The sequence below is a fragment of the Labrus bergylta genome, chromosome 8 (assembly GCF_963930695.1).
Source record: "Labrus bergylta chromosome 8, fLabBer1.1, whole genome shotgun sequence".
NCBI lineage: Eukaryota > Metazoa > Chordata > Actinopteri > Labriformes > Labridae > Labrus > Labrus bergylta.
Window position 1 is genome coordinate 7,001,966 of NC_089202.1, and position 27,443 is coordinate 7,029,408.

General features: G+C 37.4%; 1 protein-coding gene across 1 annotated transcript; it reads left to right on the top strand.

Moving 5' to 3' along the window:
• Nucleotides 1-1,741: 1,741 nt before the first annotated feature.
• On the top strand, nucleotides 1,742-27,356 carry LOC109984418 (lysophosphatidylcholine acyltransferase 1). The gene is made up of 14 exons (XM_020634564.3): nucleotides 1,742-2,192; nucleotides 7,557-7,696; nucleotides 9,810-10,024; nucleotides 12,581-12,693; nucleotides 15,498-15,558; nucleotides 15,893-15,951; nucleotides 18,262-18,296; nucleotides 20,029-20,083; nucleotides 20,370-20,452; nucleotides 21,043-21,168; nucleotides 21,675-21,828; nucleotides 22,100-22,198; nucleotides 23,051-23,192; nucleotides 23,358-27,356. Exons 1-14 carry the CDS (start codon nucleotides 2,070-2,072, stop codon nucleotides 23,585-23,587), a joined length of 1,635 nt encoding a protein of 544 aa, XP_020490220.1. The 5' UTR covers nucleotides 1,742-2,069; the 3' UTR covers nucleotides 23,588-27,356.
• The last annotated feature ends 87 nt before the right edge of the window (nucleotides 27,357-27,443 follow it).

Genomic DNA, 27,443 nt, shown 5'->3' on the forward strand with positions numbered 1-27,443 from the left:
AGATGATGATGAATATACCTTATTGAGGTGATTGTAACATTATTTATAGTATGTAAAGACATAGTTGCAACAACAACCTGATCACATAATGAAGACATACAGAGAAAAACTCGCCAGTCTGCCACATGTTTATGATGAAGTACCGATAGTCATCACAGACTAGTTGCATTGGCAAATAAATATGTTTAACATATAACTCACGTAATTTCTCTCTTCTTTTTATGCCCATAAAACTGGTCTGGATGGATAACGTACAGCTCTTACTTGTTTATGCACATAGATTGTAGACATGTTAGTGACATGTCCACAGTATGTGTGTAGTAAAAGTTAAACATTTAAACTTGTGACAGCAATTAAATCTCTTTTTAGTCTAAACATTCTATAGCCGACAAGTGATAGTTAAATGCCGATTTTGTTTGCGAATGATCTGTAGGATACTATACTTATACGTTAATCTGTTCTTTTATTAATGTGTGTTCTTATTTGTATTTACTCATACCCCATGAAAAGGCAGTGCACTTTTTTCCCCAACTATGCTTTGAAATTAATATTTAATCTTTTGAGTTAATCTTATTCTATATGCTTAGAACAAAAGAAAAGGTTACATCTATTAGTAGCATCTAGAGAATGACTCTATGATGACTCTGTATGTATTGGAGGAGGAGATGGTTTGGTCCATAAGTCTTAAAATTGTGCATTTGTGTGTATGTGGGTTCATGTTGTGGGTATGTAGATGTATGATGGACAGGGTGTAAGGAGTCACAGGCCTGAATGTACTGTGATGTTTCCAACACTAGGGGGAAGCATTTAACCAGTTATGAAGTTCCATTTAAATAAAACAACCCATAACACTGCATCATATAAGTATACATATTAGTATACGAATTGAATGGTTTGGCACAATCATACAATGATAACATAAAGCTTTAAACAATATAATATATTGGATATACATACTAAGTGGTTCTGAGAAATTGCACAGAACCAATAACTGCACTTAGCATTACACCCAGTCAGTTACAGACACAACACACACACACACACACACACACACACACACACACACACACACACACACACACACACACACACACACACACACACACACACACACAGAGTGTAAATAAAGCTTTTGTAGAACAAACAGCCTACAGTTCATTGCTGTCCAATAATAAACACCAGCTTTTACAAGACCCACTCTTCTGCTGCATGAGACCATCATTGTGGTCTGCTAATAGATGTAACCTTTAATTTGTAGTCTAGCTACTTAATAGCAGATGGTAACACATTCCCAGAAGCATTAAAAGCCTAAGCAACCAGTGTTCTTGATACAGGTAGATAGATAGATAGATCTTCTATATAGAAAAATACCCGAATAGATAGAAATAGATAGAAATCCCCGAATAGATAAAAAAATCCCCGAATAGATAATAAAAACATTTTCAATGTATATTTACGGAAGCCTTTGGTCTTCTATGATCAACCAGTGGCAACATAAATAGCTTTTTTTTCTCTCTTATTAATTTAAACATTTCCCCATGCTGTGTCTATTTAAATACCCCGATAAACTCTGGGGAAACGCGAAAATAAGGACATGTTCAGCCATCTGGAGAGTATTGCGAAGTTTGAAAAGGCGATATCTTGGAGAGTGTTAAAGGCAGCAGCATCACATCATGTATTCACAGCAGTAGGATGGATACAAATGATGTATCTTGCGCATGCGCTCTGACAGAAGCTGAATCGTGGCTCTGTTAGCATCCTGAGCTAGCGGACTGGTTAGGGAACACCGTGTAGAGGGAGGCGACCTGCGCACTGTAGGCAGAAATATATCGGCGACTTCAAATACTCCCAGCTAATCCTTGAGCTAACCATTATCCCTCCATGCTGTCCGGGAAAGAAAGATAACGATAATAACCCCGCCACTGCCACCTCAATTAGCCACCGTGCAGTGAAGATAGGGGGGAAACTGTGTTTTGCGTGACTAGTCTCCTTTTCAAGCAGAATTTCGTTTTCTATTTTGAATATTCAGAATTAATCTTCAACCTCGACCAACGTTGCTCCTGTGAAGAATGAGGTTGCCGAGTCACAGACAATGTGCGGTGGAAGGAGATGGAAAGAAGATGGACCAAGCTCCTCCGTTCAGAAACCCTTTTGTGCACCTCTTGAAATTTACCCCTCTGGAGAAAGCAAAGGTAAATACATTCACTGTGCAAATGTCCTAATCTTGTGCAGATACACTAACGAGCAGCGAGGTGTGTTTTTGTAGGACATTTACACCTCAGTGCGACAGTGGAGATGCTGTCATCCTCATTTAACTTTTACAGATTTTTATTTCATGTTGTCAGCTGAGCTAGTGTTAGCCAGTCAGCTAACTGTGGCTACATACATGTTGCTTTCCCCTTCTCTCTTATTGGCTCCCTTATGTGCCTTAATGCCGCTTAAATGACAAAGTCTCTTTGTTATAGGGTTTTCTTCAGCTGTAAAAACGGCATTTATTTCACATATGAGTACATACAAACAAACATATGTTTTCTCATCCAGGTATCTGCTAACAAACCACTAAATGGTTTGAGCCTGACCGCCTGTCCATGATGGGCCTAGCTTGTTGCTCTTTAACTGTTGTCACATTACATTGCTGCATGCTGCTTGCTTGGTAGCTTTTACAGGTTTTCCTTCTTATTGCAGAAATAATTAAGTATCTTTATTTAAAAAAAAAAAAAAAAAGGTAACTCCTGTAGCCACACAAGCGTTGTTAGTAAATCACGGTGCGTCCCAGCAACCAACACGTGTGGATGTGGAGGCTTTGAAACAGCATAAAAAACCTGTCAGTCGTGTCCTGTTTACCCCAAATCAAATCCTGGGTCTGCCAAGATCTGTATCGGTATATCAATTGAAGAAAAACAAAAATAGTTTGGCAAAATAGTTTTGCAGCATAGGTCAGATTTATGCAGCCCAGCCATCCTTAATTGTAATTGAAAATCAGATTACAGCTTTTAGACTTCGCTGCAAAGGGTTTTACATTACATACAACTCAACTCCAAGCTAAAAAAAAAAGTATAATTTGGATGCAGATGCATAGCCATTACAAAAATGGCTATAAATCCTCCTTTATCTGATTGGTGTTACAAAGCAGACAGCTAAAGTTGTCTCTTATTGCAACATGTGGCGTTAGGCACAGATGAAGGAAACCGCCACTCACCACAGTATTACATTGATCTAGTTATTTCAAACTGGGGCTGATAAATTTGGAGGCACATGTCGGCTCTTTGTCGTTCACCTCGTATGATCTCTCTTTGAATAGCTTAGTTAGGTAAGTGTCCACGTGTTTATGTCTGTGTGTATCCACACTTACCCTTGGGTAAGCATTAAAGTTGATCCCTCTACAGTAAAATGTATATTTGTACAGTAATTGGGTTTGACAGCCAGTCTTTAAGTATTGTTGATAGACTCATTCCACCCGTAGATTAAAGATAGAGAGAAAGACATGTTATGTCATGAGAAAATAACTTGGCACACCTTTTGCAAAGCTTTGAAATGTAAAAACAGAAGCAAGTATTCTAACTTGCAGTTTGATAGATACCAAGCAGTGTTCATCTTGTATTATATCGTTAATTAGATGTTATGCACATGTATTTCATTTATATAAACCCTCACAATTATTAGATGAGCACACTGGGTACATTGTTAAGTATTTGTAAACAATGTGGAACTGGGTCTTAGCTGTGAAACTGTTCAGTGTGATGGGAGAGCCACGGTTTTGTGAATGGCCCCTGGCATAGCAAGCATATAAGCGTATCTTGTTACAAGCTAGAAAGGTGACCTAGGGAGGTTCAAACATGTTTTTTGCCGTCTGGCTCTTGTAGAAGAGACTGAAAGGAAAAAAGGGTGGGATGTTAGGTGGATCAAAGCTAAGGGGAAAGGCAGAATTTCGGGTTACTCTTGTAATGCTAACATAATGAAGTCAAGAAAGTTATTCACAAGCACTACGGTTTATCATATTCATTTAGAACAAGTCTAATGTACCTCATAGGAAACTTGTTACCTCAGCACGTTGTGATTACATGTGCAAATTAACATTTGTTAAGAAATGTCACCCAAAAAAAAAAGACAAAATATCACTCTTTCTGCTCACATACATAACTTTACATAATAGAAGTCAGAGTGGCTGGGCACTTAAAAACAGGTTTCTCATAAACATGAAGTGCTGAAGCAAAAGTGGGTCACCATGAAGTGGTGGAATTGAGTTTCCTAGGGTTTCTGATGTAACTGAGAAAAAGTGTTTTCAGCATGTTGCACAGATCTTGCTTTTGCATCTAAAGCAGCTAGATAAAAAGTTAAGTGACATTTTTTGAGACAGAAAAAGGTGATAATACAGTAGACTGACAGATGAATCCACAGAAACTGTTTGAGTTCAAAGAGAAAAGTCATCGTATGCACCCATATCTTTTACTAACAAAATTATCACAGTTAAGTGACGGTCTGCAACTGAAATGTTTGAACTGGGTCAGAATAAATGCATGATCTGCTCTACAGTTATCATAATTCAACCAATGCATTGTAGTTTATGGTGTATGTTGTTGTAGTGTCTGGACAAATATGGATTTATTATTTTTCTGTACATTATTTTGTCTACATTATACAAACCTTCTATACAGCTCTTTTTTATGGTATCAGGTCATGTTTTGTTTTATTACCAAATGAGAATTTTGAAATTTGTGCAATCTTTAAGAGTAATCTCTGTGAATGACCAAACACTTTCCTTTTAAGGGTAGGATAAAGACCCAAAAGAGTATAATGTGTAGATCAATTTAATAAACATGTTTCTGTTTATTGATCACGATCATTTTGCTCACAGTGAAAAGGGTCGGCGTAACAGACTTTTAGAGTTAAAGAAACTGGAGATCTTTCACTTCTCACCCAACTTGTGTCCTTTCAAATACTCATCTGTTGGCTTTAAAAAAAAAAATTTTTTAACAATTCATAAGCTCAACCTTTCAACCCTTTTAATGACCCTCTTGCCTCCTTGCTCCTTGATAAGCTAATTAATTGAGCTGATTTGATGGTAAACCAGATGTAATAATTCCATTTAACTGTCATTTTGTTGTTGTTTCAGATATATTCTCTGTCCTAATCAACCAAAAGTTGATGAGGTGTCAGAGAGCAGGCTGCTATAGGGCAAAAGCTAATTTGATTCCTTCCTTTACTTTTACTTTAACAAGCCTAATTTGCATGCTATATGTGATTAATTGGGAAACCAAACAAAGACTTAAATCTTTTTAGATCCTCCCAAAGAGGCAGGAAGTCAATAGCCCATTCCCACGATACAAAGATCAGTAATTCTGTTGATTGCTGCCGAAGAGGGCAACATGTAGGTTTCTCACGAGCAAAGTTGTATTCACCAGACAGAATGATAAGGCGCTGTTTGCTGAATTTAAGGTTTTGGGTTGAAAAGGTGAAATAACTCAATGTATCATTTCATTGGCCAATTTATCACATTGCTTATCACTGAAATCTAAAGGTCTGTTTATATAGTTCAAAATAATTAATGAACTATCCTCTGCCGTCCCGCAGAAAATAATGCTTCTGCAACTTCTCCCTGACCTTAAACAAAGTTGAAAAAAGTATTCAGACTTGTTCGAGGGAAACCTCTTCATATTTCATAATGAGTAAAGGAAGCTCGTACCTTTTATTGACCTTTAAAAGGTTTCATTTCAAACATTTATATCGCAAGGGTTCTACTGTGTTTAGCAGAGCTTCCTGTTTCACTGAGTGTAAGGTGAAGATGAGTCAATGACACCAGATAGAAAGCATATCTTGTCACCATGGCTGTATTTTTGTCACTGGAAGAACATTAAGGCCTTCATAACCGTTTAAACAGTTGGAAGAAAAAAATATGACGCACTGCTATCAGCTACATGATGGGCCAACAGCTTCAAAAAGGTAGTGCTGACCAAGTAACCATGGTTTAACAATGCATTCAGAGTTAAAGCATGTAACTTTGAACTGCTTAGAGGATAGTGTGAAGTTACCATTCTAACAAATGCTTGTAACCATGCACAGCCTGTTCCCCTGTTCTTGAGCTGTGGATTGATAAGTTAAATTAGTGGCTAGTTTAAGCCTTTCATGGTCCTTTTTGTATGCGTGGAGGTAATAATAAAATATTGCATTAACTTACATTTTGTTAATATAGAAATGGCTACACCTTCCACATCCTTGTTACAATATAGGCTCTTCTTTGCCCACTACAATGTTATTTTTAGCCACATCAGTCTGAATTAATGCTTACTTTGTTCTCCTATTTACTGTTAATTCTTATTGCATGCATTTCAAAGCCTTTTAGTACAATGCCTCAGTTCACTCTACCTCCTAAATAACCTCTCTGCGTTTGTAGCTTTGCTTTTATTTTAACTCTAAGTGACATTCATGCATTCTCATGCTTTGGGTCTGAATAAATCTTTTAACAAATGCATTATACAGTGGCTCTAAAACATTCCATGTAAGTCACCTTTTACTATAGGAAAAAAGCCCTATTACTTAGTCAGTTGTTTTGCTTTCTTGTGCCAAATTGTATTCTTCCTGTGTGTGTATAAGAGATCTCTGGTTCTGGTGCTTGGATTACAACTCATTAATGTATGTTGAGAGGATCCTGGGGAAGTAAAAGGAGGAAGTATGAAAGTAAGATTTCAGTGCTTCAGTATAATTTAAAAAACACATCAATAATAGATTATGCCATCATGATGTAAACAGTGTTACTTCTCGAGGGCAATGTTTTTTTTTTCCTTTGGGAGTTGTGTGTGTGTGTGTGTGTGTGTTTCTCCAACTCCTGTTATTTAGTCTTTATTATCTGCTTATTGTTGGTCAACAAGCAAGCTTTAAATTGACATAACTGTCAGGCTAGAAATCTCCCTGAGTACGATAAGAGAGTGCGGTCAACCTCATGCTCCCCCTGGGGTTAGTTACTATCAATACAAATACTGACAGAAGATAAGCGCCACATTCAGAGAGTCATGAAAAGCTGTAAAGTAAACAGTCAACATTGAAGTTCAGGTTTTGTCAGCACCAATGAAGAACATGTTTTAAAACAAACAAAATAAAGTTACAGTCCCTTTATTACAGGAAGAATACACTAAGGGCCAGAAACACAATCTCCTTTCAAATATACAGTACCTACAACACCGAGCAATTTTATGTTGACATTTTTCTGTTTTGTATAGCAAAGCTGCAGGTTACAACTGTAATTAGCAATCATTTCTTATGATGCTCAGTAGACCATAAACGTCTCTTTTGCTTTAATGCATGATTGAAGTTACATTTCAAGTACTTTCTATCTTTTCTTTCTCGATTATTTTTGGATCAAGGTGTAATAAAATCTGCCATGTTCAAACTTCCTGACAGCAGACATGTTAAGAGTAGACTTTCTTTGTTTTTTTTGCCGTGTTATGACTTCACTGTTAAAGTACATTCATGTAGGGATAATGTAGAAAAAGTTTCAACAAACATGTTTAATTGATGTTTTTTTAACTCTGTTCTTTTCTCTTTTTCTAACTCTCTTGTAGATTGCTTTTATGACAGTCACACTGTTCCCCATCCGTCTACTCATAGCTGCATTCATGATGCTGCTGGCATGGCCTTTTGCCTTCCTGGCCTCAGTAGGGCGCTCAGAGACCACCATTGAACCCCAGTGCCTCTGGAGGAGGTGGGTGCTATTTTTTTTTTTTCTCGTGTCATTTTTCTTGACATTTTTTATTCCAGGAAGAACTGTAATTCTCATTCATCATATCAAATATAGAGAAGCAGTTTTCAGATCCAATCCGATTCAGTTTATTTGAACTTTGTGTTGGCTTCACATACAAACAGGTAGAAGCAACAACTGTAAGGTGTTTATTAAAAAATATTTTCAGGAAATGCTAGAATTGTACTTTCAATCAATCGTCATACAGAAGGAACTGTTCCATCTCGTCTGAACGTCTTGATGACGACGAGTTGTTGGCACTTGCAGTTCAGTCTGAATGTCTTCAAAGCGGGATAGTGCGAGTTCACCATGATTGCCCAACGATTGTCCTTGATCGGTGACGTGGCTCTACACCAGCGGTGTCCAAACTTTTTTTCTTGTGGGCCAAAATTGTCGTGTTAGAATCTCTCGCGGGCCACAGGTTTTTTTTTTTTTTTTTTTTTTTTTTTTTTTAAATATAGTTGAAAAAATAGTAAGGCTTTGTAGATCAGAATCTAAAGAAACCCTTTAATAAAAGGAAATCAAATATTTTGATTTCTTCGTTTTACTTTATTTGTTTTTTCTCAGAGCCTGTAACGTGGTTCATTTAGCTCAGGTCATTAAATGGTTAAACAACAGTCCGCTTGTTTGCAAAAACTTTGCATACGTTTTTTTTTCATAGTTTACAAAAAAATGTGGAAAATAGTCAAATCTGTAGATTTAAAAAAACAACAACAACAACATACATGTTACTGAACATTTTCTGTTTTAGGAATATCGTTCAGCGCTTGTTAACATGAAAAATAAAAATAAGATAACATGCCAATCTTAATCAATAAAATCTTCTGATTCTTCATTTGAAGTCACGGGCCTTAAAAAATCCCCTCGCAAATGGCCGCAAATGGCCCTCGGGCCGCACTTTGGACACCCCTGATCTACACCATAAGTCCAATATTGGATATGTAAATTACCAGATAACAGATCTGTGGTATGTCTAAAGTCTATAATGTAGGAGCTAATATCTGTGTTTTATGTGCTAATTATAATAAATGCATTGATACATTAATTGCAACAATGTTTTTGTGCCAGCCCTTTGCATGTGTTGTTAAAAATGTAACAGTGACAAGAGCACTGAGATGTTGTGCATGTCACAAATTGGGCTTGAAGATTCAATTGTTAAATTACCCATCTCATTTTAATCTGAGTCATTCTTGAGCTGTGATAGTTCAGTTGTTCTACCCTCTGTCTTCTCTGTACTCGCTGATTGTTTAATAATCTTTCCAAGAAGCGTGCGTCTACAGCAGCTCTAGGTCTCCTTTTACCAAACACTTCACTCTCAGTGAAAAACTAAAAAAACACCTGAAAGGTGAAAGACCATGTAGCTAAATATTGTTATATTTTTATAGGAGACCTGGGTTGTAATTTAAATATGTGCGATGGTTGATGAGAGATGAAGTGAAATTGTGTTCTTTAAACTGACGAGAGGTTTAACAGAGAAGAGATGGGACAAGTAGGTGAATGCAAACAGGTGGTTAGTTACAAATAGCTCAGAAAACTCATTGTCAATATGTCCCTTTGGGCTTGACAATGCAAACCACTCAACAACAGCTCTAAAGGAAATAATAGTTTGAAGTCGTTTACATTTTTAGGATGAGTGAATCCCAGTGTCTGAAATAGGTATGACAATCAAATCTTTCATATGGCATTTTTAAAAGCAGAGTTGAATCTGCTACTTAATAGCCTTCTTTGCAAATTCTCAGTCTGGATTGATTTATTGTGATGGCAGTTTAGCTTTTGACCCATGCTGGCTATGAAGAAGGGAATGGTTTTGTGAAGTGAAGGCAGATAATGAAGAAAGAGGATCTTAAATGATGTTTAAACTGTTTTTGTTGTTAAACGATCACTTTTTGTCACTGCACACTCATCCTGTTAATTTCAATTCATAATTCGTATCCTACTTGGTCCTCTAGGTCAACTACATTTTTGCCATTCGGCATTGCATTATTCTATGTATCTGTTATTCAATGTAGGAGATGTGTTATCCCAATCAACATTTTATATGAAAGAGTCCCCTCACACATGCTTTTATTATTTGCAGACTGGTGGACATAATACTGAAGATCATCATGCGGGTCATGTGGTTTGCGGGAGGTTTCCATTGGATGACTGTGAAGGGGCGCAGAGCATTGCCTGCGGAAGCACCCATCCTCACCCTGGCACCTCACTCTTCGTACTTTGATGCCATCCCAGTCACTATGACGATGGCCTCAATAGTCATGAAGGCCGAGAGCAAGGATATACCTCTCTGGGGCAGTAAGTCTGAAACAGATGTACATCATATTAAGCCGTTGTCACATGTATTGCCATTATCTCGATTGTGAAGGTGGGAATAGGTAATCTAACAGACTATGAGTGGTGGGATTCTTCATTACAGAATTACAAAATCTATTTGACAAGATCACAAACTTCTGAGCATAGGCATCGTTGTTACCTATCTTGTTCAGCCACATGTTGGCCACTACATCTTGGTCAGGTCCAAACACTTAATATGGTTTTGCTACTTTATCTGTGAAGAGAGGGGATCACCCCATCACTTAATTTTTTTTATTTCATTTTTATTTTGTTCGATGAGTTGAATCCAAGTACAACTTGGGTAAAGTTAAAAGCAGTGTATACCAGGAAATGGGTAAACACATAAAAGTAGTATCAAGGGCATACTTTCAACCGAATATTGTGCATTTAAAGATAAAAGAAAATTGGCAAACATATCAAACATCACTGCAGAAAATAACCATATATCATTATAAGCAGGCTTCATATCCTTGGTTTTGTACATTAACCAAAGGTGTCTCTGTATTTTGTTTCATTTTATTTAGATGGAAGGGACAAAATCCTACCTTAACCTCAGTCTCTTGTTATTATTATTTTTGCCAAACTCTAGTAACCCACAAGTCTGACTCAATACCTCTCCAATCAATTTATGAATTAAATAAATTAAGTCATCCACCTGCTATGTTGACACAAAACTGTTAAGAGAAACTGTTAAAGGATGATAGATAACAGCTCACTGAAGCTATGTGGGCACCATGTATGTCCACATGCAGAGGTCAAACAAATATACAGGTGTAACAGGAGATCCTATTAACTAGCTTGCGAGTTCAGGTACCTGACTAGTTGCCAGTTTAGGGATTTGTCCTTTTGGCCCTGCAGATTGATATATGTTAAAAGGCCTAGGTGTCAGTTATTTTAGTCTTCCTTTCTCCTCCTCCTGCTTAGGTCATTATCGACAGCTTTGTTTCCTTTTGGATGAATGACACTTGCCAAGTCACTGCTGCAGCCGTCATGCTGGTGTTGCAGGGTTAAGACACTTAATCTGGTTACAGTTGCTCATTGGTCCATTGTTTTCTTACTGCAATCAATCAAATGGGAGATGATATGAATAAGTTTGGTCCACGTACACTGTGCTGTCCTGAAAATGTTAAGGGATTAGTCACTGACTTATATGTGTTTATGTTATTTGGCTAGTCCTGCTAGCATTGCAGTAGTAAGCAGACCAGGCCTGACCAGACAACTGGTATCCAGAATAAGCATTAAGACCTAATCAGCTACAGTGACATGTGTGGAGTGTCTCTCACAGTACAAGCTGGATCTCTAATCCCTTCCTGTTGCAGACAGCTCACAGTAGGAATCAATTTCTCCTCCAAAGAACCCTGGCATCAATCGCTTCATTTTTCATCATACTCTTGACACACTCACCTTGAGCTTTTTTTTCTGCCTCGACATGTTATGTTAATTTTTTGGTGTACTGATCAAGACAGTGCAAGGACAATGTTTCCTCTATCTGCAGAACCCCTTTAGATCCTAACGATAATGTTAAAAAAACACTGTCGGATAAACTGCTATGTAATTTCCTTGTAATATTTGACAGTCTCACGTTTGAGACCTGTTTGCAATAGCTGAAACAAAGATACCCACCGGACTAGAGTTTGGGGAGTGACAATTGCATCATTTGTGGCTGATGGCTAGCCACCATAGAGGCCGCTACCATTATAGCATTGTGGTTCAAAAGTTGCAGCCTCCCACGCCTTACCATTGTCCCTTTTTTTTTAGTTCAGCTCACACTAAGCTCCTATATCAGCATTAGTCATGTGTTTAACTGTGACTAAGGTTTATATGCCTTTCTTTGTCACTTGTGAAGGGATAACATCAGATTACCATACTGTCTGAGCAAAAAAAATAAATAAAGAATTGTAAGTGTTTGTAACAACATATTGCGATTTTGTCTTGCTGAAATATTTCCAGTTTTAAGCTCCACTAAAGAAATCCATAATGTTTTCCTCCTACCTTTCCATTAACAAAACTTTAATTAAACAGAAGCTTGTTTTGCTAATGATTTGCTCTAACTTGTAGTTGTTTTAGGTATGTTTTCGGTTAACAGGCTATTTATTCAACAGTGCTTACAGTCATATGAATGTCCCATTAATAGTACAGCCATTCAACCACTCTATCATCACTGTGCTGCTCTGCAGGGGAGTGAAAGTTGAAATGAGGTGCCTAAATTGAGGACACCATTAGAGGATGGTTGTTCATTTAAGAGGAGATTTGTCTCTTCTATGACTGCATTTTAAAAGCAGATATAGTGCAATATTTTTCATAGTGAATGCATCAGACTGTTTGTTTTTAAAAGTTTTGATCATACTCTTTATTGCAGGAATAATTATTGTTTAAGGCAATTCAGAGTTCCCTAAAACATGAGACCATGTAGTGAAGCTTTATTTGCTTGGCTGTAAAATAATAAATAGAAGTAGTTTTAGTTTGTTTGTTAATTTGCAGTCTCTCAGCGCTTTCTGTTTTTTCTTTTGCCTCTAGCTTTGATAAAGTACATCAGGCCAGTATTTGTATCACGGTCAGACCAGGACTCCAGGAAGAAAACCGTGGAGGAGATCAGACGCAGAGCGCACTCTGGAGGGGAATGGCCTCAGGTAAATAGAATCCAAATTCCTCTGCATACATTGTATTAAGATACCAGATAACCCTGAAAAAGAACAAAGGCCTTGTTTAAATATAACGTGTCCTGAACATGGCCTGTGCCACATTGCTTTTTTCTGATCACAAAATAAATCAGTTGTTTCATTCTTCCTCATATCCTTACCAGCTTTTGTAAACGTAGTTTATGCATTAGAGTGGTCTCTGCATGAAAATACGAACAAATTCAGCCCCATATTGATTCTGTAAAACAGTGCATTTTATTTTTCAATACGGGATAATCCCTTGTCCTTGTCCACATGGACAAGGACAGGGTGCGAGATGAGTCCTGGACATGGGTGAGACATGTGACATTGACTAGTTAATTATAGATTATTTTAATGTAGAACCATGAGGGCACTAGGGAATATAATCTGGATCTATCTGTCTGAATCTGTCTGAATGTCACGGATGCTTTTTTTCGGTTTATCAGAGACTCCAGTCTTCAGTACACATGACCATGCTCTTTTTTTTTTAACTGTTGCAAGCATATATTCTAGTGTTTGAGCAATTGAATTTCGGTATATAATTCATTAAAACTTTATTTAATTTTGAAAAATCATTGATTGCACGGCCTCATTTTCATTTACATCGAGAGTACAAATGAATAAAAGTATCACGAAAACAAACAAGCAGAGCGCAGTTAAAAATAGTTGCATTCATAGTAGAGTAGTTTGTAATCATGTTTTTAATTGACCCATTTTAACAATTATGCTGAGTTTTCTTGATGTTTAAGGGGTTCCAGGTGTGTGCAGCACATACGTTTTTTCCAATTTTAATCTTTACTCGTGGCATGAGGCACTCATGGTACTCAAGTATTATAGAAGTGATGTAAGGTGGTCGATTTCCAGTGAGAGCTTTATAGATCAATATTAGCCAATGTCTGTCACGTCTTACTGTTAATAAGGTCCATCCAACTTTATCACACAGGATACAGTGATGAGTGGTATAATTAATGAACAATAAACCTGAGGGAGGAATAATAAACTGAGGCTCAGGGATTTACGAGGGAGGTTATAGCATGTCCATAAGTTACATCTCTATAGTCCAGAACAGACGTGAAGATAGATTCTATTATCTGTTTTATACAGACCGCAGGGAAATGGGCATTACAGTTTAATAATACAGATACAATATTATTGATATAGATTGTAAAAAGTACAGGACCCAATACACAACCCTTTGGAACCCCTATTGACAGTGGTAAGTATACCAACCTATTACGTACAGTAACACATTGCTGTCTATTGGACAGATAGTTCTGAAACCAACAAGTAATCAAACCCAACATCATGTAGCCTCTGGAATGCTTTCGTTAAATTGACAAACAAATCAGCATAGTATTTCCTTCCATCAGCAGCAGATATCATGTTGTTTAAAACTAATGTAATAGCAGATTCAGTACTATGTTGAGCTCTGAAATTGGACTGGTATGGACTTGACACAGAAAATGTTGAGAGAAGCATGATTAAGGTTGATTTTTAGGAAAGTGTCAAGGATTTAAGAGAGACAGAACAGTTTAGAAAATTGGCCGATAGAGCTTCAATTTATCACCACCCTTGTGCAGTGGAACTACGTTTGATCTTTTCCAGACCCGAGGGATGACTCCATTTGCAATAGAGTGATTGAACAGATAAGTGATTTGTTAAGAGATTAAAGGGGCACAGACTAGTTCTAAAAAGTATGGGTCTGTATTATGAAAACTATGTACAAGTATATTCATAAATGGAGCAAAAAGTAAGGCAGATGTTTGCCAGATGTCAATTTTTGACGAGATCATTGTGGACCCAAGAAATTACCGGAGTAAAAAGGTAACAATAAAATGTTTAACCACAGGCAAATGGTCATTTAACCAGTAAAATCCAGCATTGAAGAAAACAATACGACTTAATTCTCATCTGAATTGTAGCAACTTGCAATAAAATGAACGATAACACTTTCAAAAAGCTTTCAGTACTGTATAGTATGGCAAGCCGTTTAGGAAATTAAGATATTGAATATATTAAATGAAACATAGAATATATGGAATGAATATTTGAACATATTGAATGAAGTCTGAATATATGGAATTGAAGCTGATTTCAATTATCCAAATCCACCAGTTTCATTGTTGTCATCAAAAAGACACCCTGCTGAATATGCTGGTTTTGCAAAATGACATCAGCTGAAATATACCAATACTTTATTGAATGTCAAAACTTTTTTGAAACAGCTGTTCATACTCAAAATTACATGGATTATTTGGAATGTAGAATGCATCACCTTGAAGATCATCAGTTGATCTGGGAACACTTTTACTGCTTATGAGTAGTAATGCTCAACAAAACATTGCTTAGCGTACTTTGTGCATCCATCTTTAGTGATTTCTTAAGTCTTTTACTAAGATGTAAGCTGAAATAACACAACGGACTTCCAGTCCATATATTCAAAGTTTCATTCAATATATTCAAAGTTTCATTCAATATATTCAAAGTTTCATTCAATATATTCAAAGTTCCATTCAATATATTCAAAGTTTCATTCAATATATTCAAAGTTTCATTTCATATATTCAAGGTTTCGTTCAATATATTTTAAATTTCATTCAATATATTCAGACTTCATTCCATATATTCAAAGTTTCATTCAATATATTCAGACTTCATTCCATATATTCAAAGTTTCATTCAATGTATTAATTTCCTGAACGGCTTGCCATAGTATAGTTCCTGTTTATAATATAGTTTTTTGCAATGTGTAAACCATTCTGTCTTTCCTACAGATTATGATTTTTCCTGAGGGAACATGTACCAATAGATCTTGCCTGATCACATTTAAACCAGGTAAAGTTTCTTCCATCATCATGGTCTCGTGTGTGTGTGTGTGTGTGTGTGTGTGTGTGTGTGTGTGTGTGTGTGTGTGTGTGTGTGTGTGTGTGTGTGTGTGTGTGTGTGTGTGTGTGTGTGTGTGTGTGTGTGTGTGTGTGTGTGTGTGTGTGTGTGTGTGTGTGTGTGTGTGTGTGTGTGTGTGTGTGTGTGTGTGTGTGTGTGTGTAAATTAGGGGTTAGTCTAATGGTTTCCAATAGGACACATTTCTGATACACACAACACCTAGGTGCTAGTTAGGATTGTGTGCAGTTATTCTTGACTGGTTTTTAATGTATTTTTTTTCCTGCAGGGGCCTTCATTCCAGCTGTACCAGTGCAACCTGTGGTGATACGTTACCCTAATAAGCTGGTAAGCTAGTTTACCGGATACATAAGTAACACGGCATATTTGCAGCATTCTTTGTATATAAATCATAATCAAGTTTGTTTTCACACAGTCAATAAATATATTTTGACAAATTATGATATTATAGAACGTATGAGGGCTTGGGAGTTTTCTCAGCTCTGAATTCCTTATTTTTAAACAAACCTTTTATATTCAGCTTGAGCAGGGCTTTCCACTGACATAACGAGTTCCTGACTGTGTACCTGTGTAATTAGTGGAAAAAAAGTAGACAGCTAGGGGGGTTGGGGGCATGACCCCCTGGAGAAAAATTGTGTCCTGAAAAGCCCAAATTCTTAACAGTTAGGGAATTATTTTGCAAAGATACAATTTTGTAGGTGGGCAACATTGGCTGTAGGTAGCTCAGTGGTTCATCAACAGTACAGGGTTTGTAGAAAGACCGGTAATGAGGACCACTATCATTCAAAAACTTCTTTGCTTCAATGCTATCTACTATGGTGTGTATATATAGCATGGATACTGATTTTATCAATCACTATAGGAAATGTGCTTTTTATGCAGAGTATAAAACTTAAGTATGTCATTTAGGTTTTAAACTTGATTGAATTATGAGAGGCCTGACATGCTATTTTTATTTTTTTCTGATTTAGTTCTATGTAGCATTTGAATAGGTTTTTATTGATTGTGTCTGTATGTATACTTTGGCCCTGTAGCCTGCTTGGCATCCTACCGGTCTCGCAAAAATGTAGCCGGTCACAACACTGGGTGAAGGATAAAGTAGGAATATATAGTATCTGTGAAGAACAAAATGTTCTGGGTAATACACAAACGTTCTGCATACTCAGCAGAAAGCACAGGGGAATCCTCTTTCAGACAGTGTCGTGGTCACGGTGTGTCATTTTTGAAGCATAGAGGAAATGGTTAATGCTCCAGCCAGGATTAGTTTATGATATTTTTTCTGAACCAATCAGAACTCAAACTGTGAATTATTGCTTGCACTGCTTGATTCTGAATTGGAAATTGTTCTGCCTTTAGAACTGCCTTTATATTAGGTTTTTATACTACTAAATAATTACTCGAAGAAAGTGCAATCCACACCATAAAAAATAACAATACAATTACTGCATTGATCTTCAGGGCTTCACTGGTATCCTGTGTGTCTGTTGTCAGTTTAAAAGCTTGCAAACCAGTTGAGACTTGTAATTATGGAGATGCATATTGTTGTGCACATGGGACTCATGTAGCAACAGCAGTAAGAGTGAGTGTATTATTTATGAATCCATAATTTACATTTGTTTATATAATTTATGAATCATATTTGCTTCCCATTGTGCTTCAGAACAGCCCAGAGAAATAATGATATTTAGTCGAAGCTTTCGTAGAGAAAAAGTGAGTTTTCCATGTTGATGTTTTAGCAACTTTGTGCTGACCAATAGAGTTGTTTCAGTCCAGTTATGAAAGGAATTCAGTGAAGTGTGCAGAGCAACTTTCTGATGGCCTGACTGGGAATCTGGCTAATCATGGTATGACTCGGAATTCAAGTGCAAAGCTCTGCTCAAGCTTGTTGTTCTATGGGAAACTAGGTGAAATAAAGACAAAGGGTGAAGGGATTGTTGGAGGACTTTGACGTTTCTTCAAAAACCTGTACTGGTTTCTATTAAAGGAGACATCATGAAAAGAAGCAATATTTGATATCAGTTGCTGTAATAGCATATTTTGATAGCATATTTCAGCCTAATGTACAACTCTGTGTATGCATGTTTTTATAGTGCTAGCATGCCTCTCTTTGTGCTGTATTTGATTTCAGAAATGTCCATGAGACAGTTTTCTATCCAAGTTAAAAAATAATAATAATGGACTGTGTAGCAAAAGTCTTTTTTGTTTGTGAGACCTGAGTCGTTTCAATCCTGTGCTTAGAGGTTAAATGTATCTCATAACCATTTGAAGTTAATGAGTGTTAAGATGTCAAAGATTGGTATTGGGGCCAATTGAGCTACTTTTAATATATTGGTATTACCTTGTATTTTCAAACATGTCTTATATTTGAGCTATTCAGTTATACAGTATACATAATGATTTGATGATGAATCATTTCAAACTTGAATGAACAGTCACTTAAAACAATACACAAGAACAGATTTCCTGCCTATCTCGAATTACTTAGTTATCAGGTATTTAGTGTGAATTTACCGACCTCTGAGTACAGATAAAGATGTGCTCCAAAACTGCAACATGAATATAAATGATATATATGAGTATATCTTTTTTTTTTTTTTTTACTTCATGTTTAATGTCTTTGCTTTCCATATTGTTTAGGACTCGATTACATGGACGTGGCAAGGGCCTGGAGCGTAAGTACACGTTTTTTATGTTTCACTCACTGCAAGGATACAATAAGTGGTGTAACAGTTCACAGAGGTCAGGTTCAGTTCATCCCTCGGTCCGAGTTCAGTACAGGAGAAAAGCAACAAAAAGTCCCGGATCTATATTTCTAGGTTTTCCTAATTAATTGTGAAGTGACAGTAGTTCAAGTTACAATTTGTTCTAACTAGTGTTCTTTAGAGAGTTGCTAAAGTTGTGTATTCAACTTTTTCTTTAAGCGAGGACAGCAAAAAAAGCAAGACACAAATGAATACTGTAACATCTCCTGAATTGAAAATATACAATAATTACACTGTAAAATATGAACCTTTAGTGACAATGTATCATATGTATGATTTATGAAATGCGTGGTCACGTATCTTTTAGAGGCCCAGGATCCATCAGTTGTTTGTGAACAGCTAAATCTTAGTTTATGTATGCCAGTTAAGGACGAGGGACTGGCTTATATGCAAACAGGATGGGACATTAAAACAAGGTTTGTTCACTTTTAAATAATCCCATGAAGTTTGGGACCTCCACTACAGCATATGCATGTATAGTCTTAAAAACATAGAAGCTTAATGTCTTGGAACGTCTCTGCTTTTTCATCCAGAGGCTTTGTAAAAACAGCAGGGATACGTTGTTTGATACCCGTTTTCTTTTGCCTAATTGACCGTGTAATATTCATTATCTTGTCTGACGGGTTTCTAACGGCTAACCTCGCCGTGAACCCGAAGTTTCCCCTCACAACTTATTGAAAGAAGCAGGCGGGTCTTCTGACTCCGCTGTGTCATCTTCATACCGTATACTCTCCTCTTCTTTATGTGTTTTGTTGTGTTTGCTTCTTCTTCATGGTTGTTTCATAGCAGTTAGAAAACAGTTTTGAGCATTACTGCTTCTTGATGTGTATGCTGCCCAAACCACCATGGTCCGCACGTCACGGTCATAGAATGAAAATTCCTGAGTGGAGCAGAAAAGGAAATCACACATGGCAGTATCCACATGCCTCACTAATTTAAATGGGCATGACACATTTGAACCAAACCACGACTTCTGTGTGCCATTACACCCCTAGCTTAAACTATTCACTCATTTAACATCCAGGTTCACATGATCAGCGTGTCTGATCTGATCAGTAGAAACAGAGCTTGTGATGATTCCTGAATGACTTTCACTATCAGGAATCAAAGCATGTTTGTCATTGAAAAGATTTTGCAGCTAAAACGGAAGCTCCTCTTTTGGAGATGAAAACTGCGGTCTGAACCAGAATCTCGACAATGAGATCTCAAATAGACTGGAAGCAGATTAGTCATGGCTGCAGGAGAAAGACTGCCCTTGTTATCAGTCTCTGTGGTGTCCTCAGAATACCTTGGCCTGTTTTTGTTCAGCACCATCGATGTGATTATTCTGTGAATGCAGTTTGATGTCACCTAACGACAAATGATCAGAACTTCTTACTATTCAGCTTAAAAGTCAGACATTCTGTATGTATGTCAGGCTTAAAGTCATATTTCTCCCCCTTAAACATGCTGTGAGTTTAATAGTTTAACCATGCCAATACTTGTTTTCATACCCTCATTCATTTGACCTGAGATGCATCCTGGAGATAACATACCTGGAATTGGTATTAAAGAATATGCTCTATTGACACAGACCCAAAAAATGTTTCTTTGTTTCTGTATTTCTTTAATTTGTGTGTCATTGTTTCCTGTGATTATCCAGGTTTGAGATCTTGTGGCTGACACTCTGCCAGTTGCACAACGAGTTTGTGATTGAGGTAATAAAAATGTCTGTACTGCATACATTTATATAACCCTTTAGATGATGCCCTCTTTATTCTCAAGGATCACAGCACTTAGAGTATTACAAGTGATTCAATGTATGTTGAAAAAAGACTCTGGTAAATGATGCCTTTCCTATTTTCAGAAAATGTTTGATGAATGAATGTTGGATTGATGATGAACAAATAAGTGTACCCAATCAGTTTCTTTTTATTATTCATACAATATAAAAGATGAATTGTGATGATATTTGGTTAACAAATCATCTTCGGCTGTCTGCAGTTCCTCCCCATCTACACGCCGTCAGAGGAGGAGAAAAAGAACCCAACTCTTTTTGCTAGCAATGTGAGACGTGTCATGGCAAAGTAAGTTCAAATACTTTTTTCATATGTTATTCATTTTTGCCAGAGGGGATTGATGGGAGCTAAATGTGTTGTTATTGTTTAGGTTTGTTTGGATGTGTAAACCACAAATACAACAATAAACTGATTTTTTAAAAGGGGGCATAGAGCTGTGGAACATCTTGTTTGTCTACATGGGCATAGTCACAACTTACTGTTTCATTGTTGTTTGATTACAAAATATTAGATATAAACGTTGCATGTATATGTTTCCCTCTATCCCTCTCAATGAGTGTGCATCCTGCGTAAGGTCATACCTGTCCTTCTGCTTGGAACAAAACTCCCGAACTGTGATTCAAATTCTGTATCATCCAACGGTTTAACCTCTATTTAAAGTCCTGTAAAAAAAAAAAGTGCTAGGGTTAAACAGAGTTCTAACACTGCCACACTCTGTGTTTGATGGGAATCTTCACTTTTGCAATGGAAAAAAAACCCATCCTTCTCAACATCCTAGTATCCATATGAGCTACTGCTCTGGCCTTAATAAGCCTTCGGGCAGGTATCAATTTGCACAAACTGATGTCCCGTCATTTCCTCCTCTATGCTGTGTTCAGAGCCCTGGGGGTACCCATCACAGACTATTCATTTGAAGACTGCCAGCTGGCCATGGCAGAAGGCCAGCTGAGACTGCCAGTGGACACCTGTCTGCTGGAGTATGCCAAGCTTGTCAGGAGACTGGGGTGAGTCGCTTCAACCTTCCAATGCATTCCTACGATTGAAGAGAAGTAAGCAGGGTGAGGGGCAAAATACTCAGGAAACACCACAGGGACCGAGATTCAGTGTCTGGATGTTGTACCCTCTTTGTGAATCTCAGCAGATGCAACTGGTCGTGTGCACAGGTGGGAAGGCAGTTGGAGATTGTGTACTACATACTGGTTGGTCAGGTGCCTGCAGAGGAGGGAATCTGTGGAGGGAAATAGTCTGATCTAAACTCAAAAGTACACTTTTTTGGTGAACCCTTCTTTGGCATGTAAAAGCCAAGGTGGGTGGGGGGGGGGGGGTTGAAAGGGAGTAAAACGTGAATAGATTACAATAATTCTTGAAAACATTGACAGAAAAAAACTGTCTGTGCCACAGGGACCATTATTCCTTTTTCCTTCTTCCTTGAATGTTTATTTACTGAAAGTCCTTGTTGATACTATGGTCAAGCTATTTATTAACAGAGTTGCTTGGCCTGCTGTTCCAGGTTGAAACCCCGTAACACAGAGAAGATCCTGCAGGAGTACGGGAACAGAGCCAGGAAGCTGGAGGGACAAAAGCTGGACTTGGATGGTTTTGCTCAGTTCCTCGACGTGCCAGTTTCAGACATGCTGCGAGACATGTTTGCTCTTTTTGATGAGGTAAAGACAGGGGATTTTTCCAAATTGTATAGTAAGATAGCTGACACATCTTAAAGGAAGCCGAATGAAGAACTGGAATCACAGTCTCTTGCTTTTTCGTTCTGGGAAACAAATGTCTTTTGACACCCAAACGATTAAGATTTTAATGCAGCAATGTTTCCCTTAGCTTAGCAACAATCACCCACAGGTTCTTCAATGAAATAAATATTTAGTCCTGCTCACATCCTCTGTCTATATCTTTCCTAACATGTTTTGTTCTTCTGTTTTTTAGCATGAAGATAACTGCATGGATATCAGAGAATTTGTGATAGCCTTATCTGTCGTATGCAGACCTGCCAAAACTCTGGAAACTATGAAACTGGCCTTCAAGGTATGTTCCACCACCAGACAGACTAGAGTTTCCTGTTCTCCCATCTGGTCAGTCACAACAGATGCATTTAAATGCCTTATTGCAGGTTGTCTTGTGTGTTTACTCTTCTGTCAAACCTCAGTTCTGTCTTGATAGTTAGTGATTATCATGCTGGTTTCTGTCTGATTGTTCACTCTTCTTAGGTCTTTCTTTCCTTAGATGTTTTTTAGGAATTATTTGTGGCAAAAAAAGAGCAGATCAAAAGTCTTGATAAACAGCTCCGTTGGCAAATGTGGCACCATGCAGGGTTCTCAACTGGATAAACAAAGTAGAGGAGGAGAGGCAGGAGAAAATCATAACAAAACAATCCTTTAACTTTTAATAAATGTCAATGACTTCTTCCAACCAAAACAAGAATCTGTTTGGCTGTGGACTGTACTGACTTGAGGGATCTTTGACATTTTATCATTAAGTTCATTGTGTGGTTTAATTAATAGACTGGGCATCAATTTTGTGTTTCCAGATCTCAAATGACCTCACCAGTATAATATATCAATATATCAGCACCTGTCGCAGGTTAGGTTTTAGGGTTCACTTTTGGATGAAAAAGAGATGGAGATTTGTTGTCCATATTAGTTCCATTTTCCAAATGGCAAAGCTCAGATTTGATTGTAAATTCATGTATTCATAAGTTGAGCAAGTTCTGTGACACTAAGGCTCAAGAAATCTATTGAGTATACATTTATTTTTTAATATCTATTTAATATATTAGTTTAGAAATGAACTCCAAGTTTACTGCTCAGACAACTCTGTCAGAGCAGCATGCCTCACAGAGATGACCATCTGCATTTCTCCACTTTGTACCTCCTCCAGATGTTTGAGGCAGAAGAGGACGGTGTCATCACAGAGATGGAGCTGGCAGTTATCCTGAAGACAGCGTTAGGAGTCAGTCACCTCAACGTGTCACATCTGTTTACTGCCATCAATGTAGAGGACACAGGGAAGATCACCTTCGGTAAGATGTACAATGAAATAATGTGTCACTGGTTGACAGTACTCTACTACACTACAGAAATACACTTAATCATTACATGTGAGACAGATTTGTCATCCTGGCCCTTTTTAACACTGTTTTTCTTGTTGCCTTTGTCTCTGGCGCCCTCTTGTGGTCTTTCTACAGACAAGTTCAGAAGCTTTGCAGAGCAGCACCCAGACTTTTCTGAGGAGTACCTGCACACAGAAAATGAAGGCCTCCACAGCAGCCCCTGCCATGGTCACTATACAAATCCCAGCCTGTCTTCCCCGGACCCGCAAGGCACTGCCACCCCCAAAATAGCTAACGGTATCTGCCCCGACTTCAGCCCCAACGACCGCGGCACAAAAGATGGACTCCACAAGAAACACAACTAAAACGGTTAAAAATATGTTGAAGCAGAAAAGTAACCCCTCTCCTGGTGAGAGGGTGCTGAGTAGGTAGTTAACTTGTTTTCCTGACCCTTATTTTTTATTTGTATTGTTTCCATGAAATTACTGAAGCTATGTTCAGCCTGGTAACAGCTTTTTTTTTTTAAATTTAAACAAATGTTTTTTTTTATGATTTTTCATAGCAAAGATCGTCAAAATGCCAAACAATGGATGTTTCAGATATAATGTTTGAATACTTAAAGGGCAAGCACTTACAAAGATTCATGGGGCAATTTTTTTATTTTTTTCCCTCTAACATAGTGCGAACTGCATGTTTTTAACATGAGGGAAGCAAGAAAACCAGACCGCCCTAGATGGTAAAGTTTTCATTTATTTGCGACTTTTATCTGTTTCCTCTCTTTATGGGTAGCTGCCTTTTTTTAGCTGAAAGTGCAGAATGCATGGGCTCATGTTATTTTGAGCAGTGTTGAAGATCATTCATGTAAAGAAGGGGGACCCGAGGGTACCAGTGACAATTGTGTGACTTCTTTCTACTAGCCACATTTGAGGCAAACCCCGGGTCTCTGTGGTTTGATGGTCATATTTGCTATGAGCTTGTTACATATATATGAATATATACAGTGATATATTTTTATTTAGCTCAGGGTTCAGTGACAAAAATGAAAAATGTAACTTGTATGATGTCATCATTTTTGGCACTCACTGGGGTCCCGTGCATGTCTCTGTTTTCTCAGTACTCTTCTCACCTTTCATTCCTCTTTCACATTCACTTCATCGATGTTATTCTTTCAGGTAAGCTTATTCAAGTGTCTTCTTTAATTGTTGAAATTTCACAACGTGGACCAAAAATGCATTTGGTGGTTTGATGTCACCTGTCATCTTAGTGTTTTTCAATCCTTATAATAGCTAAACGGGGAGCCACTGAAAGCACATTCAGTTTGTTGGCTTTGCTTGGCAAGGTCACTCGTCTCCCCTTTGCTTTACATTCATTCCTACCTTTTTCCACAGCGTATTATCTATCAGCCTAATGTGTGAAAGGATTGAGAGTTCAAACATTGGGCCCTTGGTCACGTATAGATTTGACCCTCTTAGATGTGCATTGGGAGAAACTGTATGCTGCTTTAATTCACTGACAGGGATCCAGGCACCTTTAAAATCTGTGTCGATATTTAGGGCCAGACACAATCGGAAATATCAAACTTTGGTTATATTACTACCAGGTCTTCTAACATTGGTCCAATTGGCAAAACTACATTTGTCCCTAAATGTGTTAAAATTGACCTCTCAGTAAAATAAGAGTTTGATCTCAGTCTGCAAAAATTGCAGCTTTGCATTCATTTTTAATTCTTTTTTTAATCATTTATCAAAGTACGCAGTTACCTCTATTAATACTGGGGTATGACTGACATCCTTTAAATTAGTCCAGTACTCTGATTTAATACAAGAAACCTGACCTGAATGTGTTGACTAAACCTGTGGTGAACGCTAACGGTCTTTTCAATCATCTGAAAACAAATAACTCTGTTTCTGATAAGAGCACACATAACAAACCTTTAGATTAGAAAGACAAAATGAAACGTTGTATTGTGGCACAACTTTTTCACATGATGTGATTTTTGGGGAAATTAATAGTAAAAAGGGAATCTCTCTCCTGAGCAGATGGAATGATACGCATCAGAATCTGTCTGTTGCCACTTAATACTTGGGATATGTGCATTCATGGCTTTGTGCTGTTGTCTTTTTGTTTATGGCTATCACATGATACTCAACCTCAGTCTTTTCTTCTTATTGAAATGATTTCATCGTGCCGGTGAGCGTCACATTCCCACCACGTCCATGACCATGCATACTGTACATGTGACCTTGTTATGGCTTTCAGTGAAGCAATATTTCACATCTCTTAAGCCTTCTCAAGACATATGCTTTTGAAGAGTTCTGATATGTATTTTGAATATTCCAAATGCAGGACATTTAGTGAATTTTTGATATACGTATATGAATGATTTTTATTTCCACTGCCATGACAAAAGATCTGTGATCTTCTCTCCTCAGCAGATTGTATTGATGGTGAAAAATGAGCCACATTTCTGTTTATTCTTTGTATAATACTGCGATTGTTTTTTTGTGCTGTATTCCTCCAACACAGTGTAAAGTTTTATTGTTATATTATTACTGTTATCGCTGAGTTGACTGCTTAGAAACAAAATGCAGATTTCTTATGGAAGCCGATAGCCTTGAATCTATAGAATTTTTATGCTAAAAAAAGAGAATGTATAGACAATCCTGTCACAATCAGAAGCTACTCACAGCGCTGATCTCTAGTGGACATTTTCTGAAGAAATCCTGGTTTTAAAAATGTACAATTTTTAATCCTGTTTAAAACCTCCTTTAATTCACTTTTTTTTTAAGTTTTATGTTTAAGTCGTGCAGATTGAAATGAGCAGCGTTCAACTGCACGTGTGTGTCAGGCCTTGAGGTGAAGCCTTCCACCGCATGACGGGCCGCATCACAAAAACACTCCTGACTGTCCGCACGTTAAAAACTAACTTCAAATGTCGATTAACAATCCTATAGTATTTCCCCATTACTACTTTTTTAAATGATACATATTTGTGCTTGCACTTTAGATTCTTTATCTTTGAAAGAAATATCACATTGCTGTAAAGCATTTTAAGTTTCTAGGTTACAGTATTGTACCTGGTTTTTATTATGAATCCTTTCATTCATATATTTACTGCAATAGGAATTGGAAATCAGTCATTTAAAGAAAGCTGTCCCTCGCCCATGTTTTCTTGTTATACTATAAAAAATGAGTTTGGTTAGTTGAAACACACTTTTAAAATCCACTGTTCTGCTTTATCTCAGTCTTGTGGACATTTTATAGCTTGGAATGATTCTTGTCAACATGCAAGACTTACAAAAACATGCCGATTTGACTAACTTACAATCGTTTTGCACCCTGGAATGGTCAAGTGTTAAATGTACTTCTAAGTAATGTGAACTTATAGTAGGTGGAAATTATATAATTCACTTTGTATGTATGAGGGAAATGATACTCTTCTTTTTTTTTTTTTTTTTTTTCATTGGTGGGGAAATCCAATTTTGACTTAAAAGCGAAACAAGGAACTGATGATAAGACTTGACCCAGGATGAAATATAACGAGCCAACCCTCAGGCTGTTTTCTTTCTTTTTAACTGAAAGTTTCATTTGAAGGTCAACAGGATGATATTATATTTCATCAGCCAGCTGAATATCTACATTTCTACGTATTTATCGTCTACACTCAGAATAATCTCACATCGGGGCTGTATGAACAATCTGGGACCTTTTTTTTTCACACCTGTTTCACTTCCCTTTGTCCATGATACCTCCATGGAGGTGACCCTGTTTTTCTACTTGCTGTCAATGGAAAATGTAAACCTGCAAGAGGTAAATATGTATATTTATGCTACTGCTGCCTGCCTACCACAGTTTGTCCAGCAGTGAGCCTAAGACGAAAGACTTGTGTACTCTGACAGAGAGCGATAGTGTCTTTCCGATGGCTTAGTGTCCGTGGACCAAGAAACCGAACTCTCTGTTTTCTCTGTAGCTTTACTTCCTGTCTTTTTCTATACTCAACAGGTTTTATTTTATTAATGCCTTTTGATGATGAAGAGTCATTACTGCAAGCTACTTTGAATTTGTCTGTTCAGGACTGCTATGATATAACTTGTTAATGTGACTCTTGGATCGAATTAAAAAAAAACAGTAACACACAGTTGTCTCTTTCACAGAATGATTGTTGATGTGTGTTTGGTTGTATGATTTAATGGTGAGGGAAAGTTGTTTGATTTGTGATTT